The sequence below is a fragment of the Cephus cinctus genome, unplaced genomic scaffold (assembly GCF_000341935.2).
Source record: "Cephus cinctus unplaced genomic scaffold, Ccin1 Ccin1_scaffold0864, whole genome shotgun sequence".
NCBI classification, from domain to species: domain Eukaryota; kingdom Metazoa; phylum Arthropoda; class Insecta; order Hymenoptera; family Cephidae; genus Cephus; species Cephus cinctus.
In genome coordinates, this window is record NW_014333448.1 from 89,661 (window position 1) to 101,067 (window position 11,407).

Sequence of the window (11,407 nt, forward strand, 5' to 3'; positions counted from 1 at the left end):
CAGCGCACGATATTACCAGTACAAACTGAGCATGTTTGGATAAACTTGATTAAAGTACATAATCCACTAGGGACCCTTCGATAATGTGAGTGGTTCTATAACTAACTAGCGTAACCATTAACGAATTAACGAAAGTACATAGTAATATTGTTACCTGAGTAGATATAAAATTTTATACAGATTGGTATTACAGTTCGATATTATTTCGATATCAAGTAATAGTTAATATAAATTCTATTCATGTTGACAGAACATGTTTATATAATATTCGACGATGTTATTATGAATGTAGCTTTTTCATTATATTTGTACAATAGTTTTATTTAATTATTCCATACGTTTCTTGTCGATGTCTTGAGTTTAATTTAACACTCACAAGTATATGAACGCAGTTCCTTATAATTTGCCGTGTAAAAACAAAAGTACATCACGTATCAGGGTCTCATCAGTATTTTGTCTACTACTACCACTAAGCCGATCCTACACTTTTCACGTGTCTACTTTGGGGTTCGCTTATTAAAATATGGTTTTGGAGATCCAGACTGATGACGACATGAGTGCTGGGATTCCAAGTGGGCAAGAAAAAGTGTCTTGATATCTAAGTGGACGAGGACGTCGAACTCGAGTTTCAAACCTGCTTTCACGTAATTTTCAGATTTCGCTATTAAGATAAGCTTCTCAAAAGTTACTTGGAAGAAACGTTAACAAAGATGGATCGACATAGATGGTACCACCTCTTGAGCAAATACTTTTAAGTGAAAAGAGAAAGATTCCCTAATCTTCATTTTTTCTGATTTCAATGTCTCACTGTGATTAGCAATCACTCTGTGAATTATAGCAAACTGTGAACTGCGAATAACAAAGATTCAGTACCAGTATGCAATATCAGGAAGATTCATAGTATACAAGTATTAAGTTTAATTTGCTTTAACCATTTAGCCTGTTAGAAGAAATATTTGCGCATGTGTTTGGACAATATGGTTGACAACTTTATGTAGGCTGGAAGGCAAATGTAAAGTTTTAAGTGTTAAGATATGCGATAGTATAGAATAGGTTACAGGATGAGCTGACGTCCAAAATGGCCGAGTGACAATGGGGAACCTAACATGTAAAGCTCATCGTAGGTGTCGTATTAGTTGCTGGTTCTCACAGTAGTGGGATATTCAAACAGCACTATCGTCAAAACATATGTTACCTAATAAATAATATAAATATAAAGCTTTTATAAATTGAGAAAAATAGAGAAAATTAGGGCCGACTTCGGAAATATGGTAATCATAAAAATAATAACATTTTCGACGTTATATATAAAACTAAAATCCTAACCTCTGTCTTTCGGAGTCGTCAATTACATAGAAGTACTCTTAGAGTCTGTCATCAGTCAAATAAGCATTTAACTGATGTACTCGAAGCTTTGTGATTGAAATTGTTATTTCGATCATAATAAACTAATCTGTAAATAAATAAATGGGCATACACAAGGGACGTATATCAATTTGCATCATGTCAAACTTATAACCTCAATAATCGCCGCCTCATATTAACAACTAAAACAACATACTTGTGAATTCTTATACGATTTTAAATTTAATTAGAAATAAAAGTTTAATTCGCGAAATCAATTAATCCATTATAGTGCAACGCTCATGTAACTTACTTTACATAAACCGTCGGAATATCGTTTATTATATTTACCTAACAAGGAGATGTTATTTTCCGTTCAACGAAGCCCCAAGCTTCCGAAGTTCATTTTCTATTTGGATTACTGTCCAAGATTCGTATCCAATGGAAATTTTTATTATTGATATAAATAAAATGCATAGCTGAATACTTACATAGTATAAACAGTTGAAAATTCCAGCTACTATAAGAACGGACTACTAGTACGACACCTACGCGGAGGTTGACAGGTCAGATTCTTCATTGCCAAAGCTCAAGTTGGGTGCGTGGAGAAACAATAGAGTTTTAAGGAGGGCTGTAGGAGTGAGAACAAAAGGACTAGAAATATGATGTTTTGAAGAAGAGGTAGTCAGTTCTTGATTGGCATACTGAGAAGTCGGTGGACGAATATCATTCATGTATTGACGATTCATGAACTTTTAAATACATATCTTTGGCTTGTAACTCATTTTTATCTCTTGAATATTTACCTCTCTATATATCACTACATAGATAATAAACAATATTATAAGAACCGAAGTATCACAAATTAATTACATGAAAGGTACGTAAAAAGTTTGAGTTACAAGTTACGTTCAAATATCGCGTCTCGTGTGCGTAGGTGACTTTCTCGGTCTGGAGGTCTAGGGCGACGAAGACGTTGAATCCGACTCCCTGGACTGCACAAACTTCAATATTCTATACATAAGTAGATTATGTACCACGAAAAATGTATTTCGTATATGAAATACAAAAGAACTTTGTGTTACAATTCATGTTGCATGTAAATTTTGTATTAACAATCAAATATGCGAAAAGTGAATGAAAAATGCATTTCGCTTTATAGTCAAGTATGCGAGAAGTACGTGCAAAGTTTCTATCGCAAGCTGCGTTCAAAATTCATATCACGTCAATGAAGTATGTGATAAGTACGTGAAAAGTTCCTACCGTACGAATCAAGTATAATCCCGGCGTGCATGTCGACATCGGACTAGATCTCGAAATACACATTATAATGAGCCACTTTCGAAGTCCATGCAAAGTACAGAATCATCACACCTGAGCTCTGCTCTCAAGAAAATGTGATTGATTTCATTTTATATTGAACCCAAATATGAAAACTATTTTTATAAAACTTTTATACACGTTCAACATTTGGTCATTTCACATTAAACAATTTATATTTTGTTGGAGACATATGTATTCATTTTCATCTCTTTTTTTTTATCACCAACATTTCATCCACGAGTATCTTATCGGTTGTCATTTTGAGTTTCAAATTTTGATTCAATCAAATGAGTTTCATTCACAAGAAGATAGATGCCATAATTTCTAATGGTACCTTCGCAGTTTCTACGATAAAAAGATTTGGGAAAAACAAATTGTTTATCAGTCGTAAAATATATTTACCTGTCGGACTTGGAGTCAATTCCATCATTACATTTTTTATGTGTGACTGATTGAACTGGTATTTTTCCAAAAAAGAGAATTTCGGTGAACCTCTTCCTCGGTGAAGACCGGTTACAGCTTTGCTAATGGCTTTGCTGTACTCTCGTGCCAAAAAATTTGTGTGAGGCACTATCAGGCCGATTGTCAACTTTGGCAGGGATGAATTGCTCCGTGGATTCTCGGAGTAGAATCCCTTATTTGACGGTGTCCATCCGTTCGCGTACGAAATTATCAACATTCCGAGGATCAGAAGAAAACTTCGTGGGAATTGCATTTTATATATAGGGCACTTTGTCACAAGAAATATTCTGAATTTGATCTTCGAGAGGCCTTGATACTCTGAATCTCTTACATCCTGTCAATTGGTATGCTTGTGTTCCATCCTCTTCGTAGAGCACTTAAAATGATCGTTAAATAACTTAATTTCATCTCCCACATGCCTTCCCACTTGGAAATACTTGTGACGCAATACAAGTTCTCGAACTTGCGGAACCTTGTTGCCAACCTAGACCCGATTAAAGTTCTTGTCTACGATTATCTGTCTTGTCTTTTGACGAATTATTATTTGAATATTTATTTACATGTGTTATTTAGTTTGTCTCATATCACTGTCATGATGATCACTTGTATATTTATGTCTTTTAACATCGATTGCTACATAGAACATCACTTTATTGATAATTATTATTTCTCATCTTCCCTCTTCTCGCTCAAAGCCATTGAGTGTTAGAAACATTCTAAAATCGGGTTAGAATTTTATTTTGAACGTAATTAGTTTGGGAGACTACTATTAGTTTTTGCGTGAAACGGAGGAACAATACTTAATACTAATTCAATTTTGGTGATCTAACCGCAATAAGAAAATCTACGATAACTACTATCGTCATAGTTAAAATTGCACAATAATCTAAAGCCCTACGTCATACCTTTGAGCGGGTCGATAATAAAGACTTAACTAGAACAATGCAGAGTTCCAATTGATTTGTGTAATTTCTTTTCGATTTCTTATTAGGAGTGATTATTAAGAACAGTGTTCATTTTTACAAACAACCACTAACTTTACCCTGCATTTATAAATTCTACAATATCCGTGCTTATATCCATTTTTCAACAAACATTAAGATGCCAAGAAGCCTCCATCTTAATAGCTAAAGATACAGGAACGTTCGTTGAATCCCTTAATAAAACAGAATGCTCCCGTCTAAGTGATTAGCCTACGGTAGGGGAATATTATATAACCTGGTATATCGAGAGCAGGGAGTTGGCAGTCTTCAGACACGCAAGTCTAATGCTTAAATAACTGAAATGAATACGAAAATGGTTTCAATATTATTAACGCACTAGTATCATGTTTCAAGAGAATAAATTTCTTCATGAATCAGTAAAAAAATACCATTATTCTAATTTTTTTCTATTAGGATACTTGCTTAGTTTTAAACTAACAAGTTTTCAATAAAATTATTTTGAAACATTCAATGAATGATATAAAAATCTTATTCCATACTAACATGATTACTTATTCGACTTCATACATTTTTTGTTCATTGTTGTTAAAACTTTGAGAGTTTTTTTGAAAAGTATGAACTTGTTAATTTTGCATATTTATTCCACGTGAGTATATTTTTGTTCAGAAACAATTACTTGAATATCGGTGAACACGGTTCAGGTTGGCTGACACCGAAACCCTAGTGCTATTAACCACGGATCTCTTAAATTGTTCCGCCCCAGATAAGAAGAAGAGTGTAATGGGAAAATGAAGGTAATTTGACGCCATGCTCACTTGGAATAGGAAACGATGATTAAGACAAAACGAAAGACATGCCAATATTGGTGCACCTTTCATGCCGAACGGTGTCAAATAACATTCACAATACCAAACAATTTGAATCCACGCTCTTCCGTTTGGAACATTGTTTCCTCTTTTGTCCACAGGATTTTGACAAGAGATGGATATAATCCTATGTGGATATAATCCTCAATACATCTGTGATTTTTGTCACTTTTATACCATTGGTTGAAAAAATATATATATGTATACATATATGTATATGCTGATGAAGACGGAAGCAGACAGTACTACTGAAAGATCGATTAACGAAGAGCGAGTCGGAAGTACCTTTCTTGAAAGGATCTTAGATGAAAGACGAATTTTCTTTTGTACTGGAGCTTGTTAGACTTAAAGGATGCGTTTATCCAAAGAAGACATGACATGAACCAGTTGTATGGCCAAACGTGAATCAAACGAATTTAGACAAACAAAATTTTAAACTTAACATGGCATCAAACGTTGCTTTATTATAATTTAACAAGCGTTTTATTTTAGATTGATAGGTTTTTCTATGGACGTAAACGTCTAAGATACGTTGACAACAATTCCTATTGAAACAGGGTTTTTAACTAAATTCAGCTGTAGATGGATATTGTATGTAGGTACAGCTATAGAATTTAACAGTATAGACCCTAATATGAATAAAATTATTGATTGTGTACAGAAATTCTATAATAATATTGACAGATTACTTATATGCAGTTGCTCTAAGTAACATGTTTGTAACTCCACAAATAAGTTCTATTTTGTAATATCTACGTAAGCGAATTATCGCGGCTTGTTGGCTGTCAGACATATTACTCAGATCTCATCAAGACAAGATTTAAAATATCCTTATCTCAGAAATCCAAAATGTCTCAAAATACCTCTCTTGCTCAATCAAGTGTATTTGTGGATTTACAATTGTATAAGTTAATGAACTTGAAAAAAGTGAAATTTATTACAAAGTTCCGTATTAGATTTTGATTATGCTTTCAATAGTATTGAAAAACCATTGTGTTTTTGTTCAGCACGACGAATAAAAAGTTTTCAATAAAAACATCCTACAACGTTTCATATGAAATTAATTCTTTCTCCACTAAAGAGACAATAGGTGAATATGATCAACCGTGAGAACCGAGAGAACCGAAGATGTAATTCTGAAAATATCCGATGACCGGTAATCACTTTAAAGATGTCTCACTGTTTCGTGCTAGCTTTTCCTCGTTGCATTAGGCACAAAGTAAGAACAAAAAAAAAAAAAAAAAAAAAAAAAAAAAAAAAAAAAAAAAGAAAAAAAAGGAAAAAATGAATAAAATGGAATATCAGGTGAAATACAACATAATCTGATTGATCGAAGCGAGACTCGGCAATTGTCTTAAGTAAAATGTCCGAATACAACATTATTGGAGATATCTTCCTCATTCTACTGTCCCATCTACCCATAACAACGCATATAAGCCTGCGGCTATAGCAGACTGAGGATTACGAAATCTTAGAGTTATCTCTACGAGTTTCAGCAGGGTGCACATTTAGTTTCTTAGTAACGAACCGGGATGGAGCTCAAATTAAATTTATCACCCTTCCATAAAAGAAACATTAATATAGTTTTCGAAAATATTTTCGTATATGTTTTAATTTCTCACATTATTTTACATGAAACAATGTGAATTTGTTTCAAGTATTGGCAGTTTTCCTTGAAATCAATTCATCTAATGTGGGAAAAGATATACAACGTCTTGTGTAAAAGTACTAAAGCACATATTACGCAGTAAGAAAATATTTCCATTAAAGAATTCAATCAGAATGTAAGTATGTAAGAATGTAAGTAAAAAATGTCATAATCACTTCCATCTTGTGCTAACAGACGCTTTCGCCAACAAGATAGGGCAACAAAAACTTGAGCGTCAAAGTGCGCTATTCCTTCAAGTCGAATAGCGCGTAACATATGTATATGTATACAGCTAACATAGTAAAAAATTCGTTTTATAAAAAAAAATGGATAAGATATCACGAAAAATATTCTCTGTGAATTTATAAAATGACCAATTAAAGTATATGTATAATACAGTAGTTATGGCAAGCGAAACTAAAAGCGTTCCATATTGATGCTTATAACGCTAACTCACGCCAATTCGAACGGTCATAGCGTGAGCTCGTTAAAGCGCCAAGTCCAACTCGAACCCACTACATAACTGCCCATAAACGTGAGCGCTGCAAGCGTATAAGCGCCTATGTTGAACGCACCCTACATGTGGCTATAAATCTATTAGAACGTCTATTCAAATTTAATCATATAAGCAAAACCTCAACTTTACGCTTCATGAACCACGAATGTTTTATAAATTTACAAATTAAAAATGATTTAGCTTGCGTTTGCAATTTTACACGTTTTCATTTCATAGATAATATTTAACAAACTGCTTGATCAGTTACTCTTATCATGAGTTTAACTTCAATTGTTACAAGTATTTGTGTAATTGTTAACTGAAATGTGAAACATGTAAATATAATAATCAAAGAAATGAAAAAGTTTTCGAACTGAAAGGCTGACGCTACGACAAGGTAAGCCTACAAATTTCCTAACTGTGCTATTACTATATCAATATCTTCCATATGATGTATAGGTACACAAATGTACGAAATTATATAGTTCAACCTCTCAATCTGAAGATAAAAATAAAAGAACACATTCTTTTGTATATGACATGCAACGTATTGTTTGAATTGTGTTAAATGTGTCTTTATGTAAGATATACGTAGTTTTACCCTATTTGAATTCAAATATTAAATGTAGTCATGTGTCAAATCCCACTACTGGATAATAGCTATGTTATGATCAAATTCATATTCATTTTGATATGCCTATTGATGCAATATTGCAGATTTCATAAATTTAAAATAAAAGTGTTTTTGGCAGAATTGAAGGATTCATCGTTATATTGACAATTCAGTGTCATTGGTATCCGTATAACTAATTCAATAAATATCAATTTTCTCCCTCATAAAAAAAAATTTAGCAGTAACTTCGTTTAATAGGTGGTGTTCAGTTGATGAAATTACTGCATTAGGAATGAAAGGCGCTTGAACGTAATAGAGCATTATCCAACCCAATTAGAAATCCCTCTATGCATATAATAAAGATCACTAATAAACTTTTCTAGAATTTATGAATAACGGCGCTGAAAGAATTCCCTATTATCACTTTTGATCGAAGTACCCCTGGGGTGGTTAATTGGACGGTTTAAGAGTCTCTGAAAGCAACACAGGATCTGGATAATCACATGGTGCGTTACCTTGAAAAAAACTTAGAGCCTCCTAAAAGACGCATAGTATATTTCAATTAGTTACGATATGTTTTTCAAATCATAAAGTAAAGCGAAGGAAATATTCATTTACGTAAATAAATATGGTGTACTTCTCACTAAATTCATGATTTACGAAGACTTATGGCATTGATTGTAATTATAACGAATGCTCTATCAAGAATCAATTATGAAAATTTAGGTAGAAAATGTAGATAGTAAATAACATTAAAAATAATAAATATTGTAAAAAATGCGCAGGACAAAATTCAACTTGTTCGTTAAAATTTAGTAACACATCATTGCGTTAACGATTAACAACTAACGTCAAAGTGAAAGACAAATTCAGAAAATGGTAGTTTAAAATTGTAAAATAATCACGAGATAATAAAACAAAAAACAAGAATGATTCATTAATTTATTTTTGACTCATAATGTCATTTTAAATTAATTCTGTTAGAATAAATGATTCGTGTTTAGAGCTATTTATTATATAATCGTGTTTATTTATTCTAGGCACAGAAAATATCCATTTTCAATTAGTTTCTCACGTGCAATTCCAGCGGTCAATCATGTCTCTGTTTACTGATTTAATAGAAATATTTGCTTTAAGCTAGAGGCACATACATGACATTAAATGACGATGAGTGACTACTAAAATATATCTGTGCAAAATAGAAATTATAGATTGCATTACGTCATTTACTGCTCCCTCTACCCTTGATATGGCCAATGATCACAGTATTCTTAGATTTCATGCAAGAAAACTATTAGAATATTAAATTAGACTTGTAGTAGACCTAACGGAAGTTGTAACCGAAACTACGTGAATAAATCGTCTGAATCACAATTTAAATACCGACTTCAATGTTTCATTGAAGGAAATGTTGATTTAAGAAGTCGAATACGTAATTTCAAATAATTATCCTGACTGCTCATGACAGACGTTACACAATTCATATTAATCAGATACCTGTAACTTGTACAAAAAATGAATTCCTGTGTCTAACCTAGGACACTTGCCTTTCAAAAAGGAGTCTGATGTCGAATGAGGACTCTAGAAGCATTAAGAAGAAGGCAAATAACCAGTCCCATGTAACTTTCATGTCCTAAGAAATTTTTGTTTAAAAATAATTTCATGTTCTAGAACTTATGATAGATTATTAAAATATACGAGCAGCATGCCAAAGACGTAATGTTAAGGATCGTACTGTGTAATATCATACGTGAGCTTTAGCTTAAAGATCCGTACGGAAAATAATACGATAAAAAAAACGCATATACAACACTCGGTAAAACACAAATATAAAGGAAAAGCGTGCTTGTAGCTTAGTGAAAGTTGGGGTCAAGATGAATGGGACTTGAAATGAGAATAAAACAAAGCGCGAACAAGGGATGGTCGACGAGAAAAAAGTAAATGAACGAAACGAAGTACAAAAGTATTGGACGAAAGGGCAATAACTTTTGCCACACCCCGTATAAAGCTATCCTCAGAGCCGTGGGGATGTTTCGACAAGACAACACGTCGGGGCGCCACATACCCACTATGGTTATGTAAACAAAAGGTCCATTTAACAAAAACAAAGCCAACAAACGAATCAACTACGTTAAGCGTATTTTTTGTTTATCCGATTCTTGCCCCTATTTCATTGCGTTATTTTATGGCTGCTTATTGATTTTTATTCATTATGAATTTTGAAATATATTGCTAGAAGCTGAATGGAACTTTCAAGAATTTTATCGGTTGCTCAACTATTTGCTACAACTTCACATCTTCTGTACTCTTTTGTTGTTCTCTCCTGCTGGTATTGCTTTTCATAATCAACACGTTGCATAGTTATATTAACCTGTAGATGATTTCATTTAGAATGATTCGACGAATATAGTTACATTATTACGACATTTCACATATTTCATAGTTACATTATTCTCTTTAAAAGTAGTATCAATTACGACACAGATAAATACAGTGCACGTCTTGTTTAAAGTTATGACACAATGAAAGAAGTAAATATTTTCTCATTTTTCGAGTGACATTAGATCATTGAATAGTTAAGTACTGAGGATTTTTAGAAAGTAACAACCTAACCGAAATTTTAGTCCAAATTTTACTCCATTTAATTATCATTCCAGTTTTGGAATGATATTAACGATTTATAGCACGTGCACTGATATTCAAAAGATATTATACACGATGTTATGAATAAATATATCGGTTATTAAATGTTCTAGTTGACAGACAGAATTTTAACCCTTGAAAAGAAAAACATTAAAGAACGATACTTTAATTCTCTATAGTTCCAAGCAGAACAAAGACGGCAGCGCGATAATCTGGTGTGATTTATTAAGCAAATATGTCAGAATTAATGAAAAAGATTTATTATTGAATCGACTGATTTTTAGTAAATTTACTGCACCAAAAACATAGCACTTTCACTTGTTCACGGTGATTCGGACGGTGGCGCAGGGGTAGCCGAGCGCAAAACGAAGACACGCGCGACAGCATCCCTGAAGCTCCAAAAAACACTCACTGGATACGCTCCCGACGTGTATTACGTATTTAATAAAATTTTCAAAGATTTTCGAGAAGCGTTCACTGCGAAATAGGGAAACTAACAAAGGGAAGCTGACACCGCCCAGCTGCTTGATCCCGGGTGGCCAACACGAAAAACCACCCCTGTCGAGATACTGCCAAACGAACCCTTTTGCGCATGGCCCGTTTCCATAGCAACTGTCTATCCAGACATCCAGCCAAAGACTTCGCTGGCATGCGTAACCCCCATGTGGATGGTAAATCCTGTTAAAGCAGTCGCATCCTTTTCGAATCGAATACCTCGCGTCAAGAGCGATTTCACAAAATCCCAATAATCTGGGAATCTGAATAACGGATGTTAAGGATTACATATTTCAACAATGGATTCAATTCTCATTTTTTATTTTAGTGATCGAGAAACGCATGTATCGATTCATCTTTGCGTGATTTATAAAATATCGATCGACTTACATGTTTTACTGTTCAAGTGCTTGTATAAAATTGATTAAATTCTGACGCTAATTTAAAGATACGTTTCTTTAAATTTTTTATACATATATGGTATAAAATATAGAATTTGCAATAACAGATAATAATAAGAAATGACGAGTTCTAACTTTAAATTTTGTTTTTTACACATTAATAACCCTGTTA

At 33.2% G+C, this 11,407-nt stretch overlaps 1 protein-coding gene across 5 annotated transcripts in view; it reads right to left on the reverse strand.

The window, feature by feature from the left end:
• LOC107271022 (glutamate receptor ionotropic, NMDA 2B) overlaps positions 1–10,840 on the reverse strand; it is a 95,984-nt gene extending 85,144 nt beyond the window's left edge. For 2 of the 5 annotated variants that reach the window (XM_025088268.1, XM_025088265.1), the window contains exons 1-2: positions 10,003–10,379; positions 3,070–3,845 (exon numbers count right to left, since the gene is read on the reverse strand). In XM_025088268.1, coding sequence (XP_024944036.1) covers positions 3,070–3,382 — 313 coding nt within the window. In that variant the 5' untranslated portion in view covers positions 3,383–3,845; positions 10,003–10,379. Of the gene's footprint in view, positions 1–3,069; positions 3,846–10,002; positions 10,380–10,637 lie in introns of those variants that run through there. The other 3 variants (XM_025088267.1, XM_025088266.1, XM_015746583.2) reach the window with 3 other exon arrangements.
• Positions 10,841–11,407: the final 567 nt, after the last annotated feature.